Consider the following 1597-nt stretch of genomic DNA (forward strand, 5'->3'; position numbering starts at 1 on the left):
AGCCTCTGTTTTCTCACTCATAAAAAGGAGATGATATTATCTACATATGGGGATTAATTTCCGATCTAATTAAAGTAAAGCGTCTGGCACAGTAAATGTTACGTCGATCCGTTCTTTTGTTTTTAACTCAACAAACGTTTCCAGCATGCCTACTGTGCGCCAGGCCAGCCTCCCTGCTACTCCCGCCTCCACCGCTCGTCCTCCCGCGAACGGCTGCATTTGACGTTTGTGTCACACGTGTAGCCTGACATATATGCAACTAACGAAGGGAGAAGGGGGAGCAGTTGAGTGTTCCAGAGGCCGGCTGAGGTCCCTTACAAATGTTACCTCACTTAATCTTGAACAGTAACTCGGTTAGGTGTTTCTGATGATCATTCCCATTTTCCCAAGAGAAAAATTGAGGCCCAGAGAGGTTTATGAATCTGCCTGAGATCACACAGCTTGTAAAGGACAAAGCTATGGCTGACAGGGCACAAAAGACAGTGTCCTTGTCACTCCACATTGCTGTGGCTTGTGCATTCTCTGTGCCCCTGAGCGCCCAGTTTGTCACCCCTATTTGGCTGTAAACCTTTACGGGCAGGGACTGCAGGTGGCCTGCTCCTGTGATGCCCATGCCGACAGCACGGTAAGTCTTAGTTTATCTAATAAAAAGAGGTGCAAACAACTCAGCGTAACTCTCAGGATACGCATAGGCGATACGCCAAGAACTCTCCCGGGTTCCCCTGTGACCACCCTGATGCCCCATGACCCAGGGCGCCACCTCCCTCCTGGGGACCAAGTTGTCACTGCAGGTGAGGAGGCAGGTCTCCATCAGTCTCTCAGAGGAAGAAACGATGACCAGCAGCAGGGCTGTGACTCGCCGGCCTGCCAAGCCTTTCTTAAGTGAGGGAAGTGCCACCGCTTCCCAGAAGGAGACTCTCAATGGGAAAAAATTCCTCCCAGACTAAGATGGGCCTGGCTTTACAGGCACTGTGTGCCTAAGAGCCAGGCCCCCAGGGGAGGCCGCAGGCGAGCTCATCCCCAAGTCTCTCTTGCACTTGAGCCTGGTAGTGGGGGTCGACACCTCCAGCCCGTAGCAGCCCGCAGCGCTCCACTTACGGTGACAGGCCTGGGTGAGTTCAAGCGTCTGGGTCGCCCAGCTGACAGGGTTGCTGACATTGCAGGTGTATTTGTGCCGGCTTCCGACGCCAACCTGCTCTTCCAGTTCGCTGAGGTTCCTCGTCGTCTGGATCAACTCGCTCCCTCTATACCAGGCGTAGCTTACATTGCCACCTCTGGAGACCAAGCAGGACAGGGTCACCTGGCACCTCCCTCTGTCTAGGGCTTTCCACTGCTCCAGCAGGCGAGGCTTCTCAACGTGATCTGGGGCAGAGATGCTGGTCAGGAAGGCGCTGGGAACGCAAGCCCTGCGGGGTGGGCAGTGGGGAGCGCCGTCCCGGGCACTCACCAAATACGGAAATCTGGAACTCGTGTCTGCAAATACTCCCATCCTCTCTGGTGACCTCCAGGAGGTAGAGGCCACTGTCCTGCTGCTGAGTAGCGTTGATGAGGAGACTTAAGTCCTCGATCTTAAAACTGAGTCTATTGTTGAAAGACT

The 1597-nt window shown here is 54.2% G+C and overlaps 1 protein-coding gene across 1 annotated transcript in view; it reads right to left on the minus strand.

The window, feature by feature from the left end:
- The window catches only part of CD244 (CD244 molecule), a 17360-nt gene that overhangs the window by 7798 nt on the left and 7965 nt on the right, over positions 1 to 1597 (minus strand). The window contains exon 4 of the mRNA XM_023521496.1: positions 1099 to 1192. Coding sequence (XP_023377264.1) covers positions 1099 to 1192 — 94 coding nt within the window. The remainder of the gene's footprint in view (positions 1 to 1098; positions 1193 to 1597) is intronic.

This window comes from Pteropus vampyrus, unplaced genomic scaffold (genome assembly GCF_000151845.1).
Source record: "Pteropus vampyrus isolate Shadow unplaced genomic scaffold, Pvam_2.0 Scaffold304, whole genome shotgun sequence".
Lineage (NCBI taxonomy): Eukaryota > Metazoa > Chordata > Mammalia > Chiroptera > Pteropodidae > Pteropus > Pteropus vampyrus.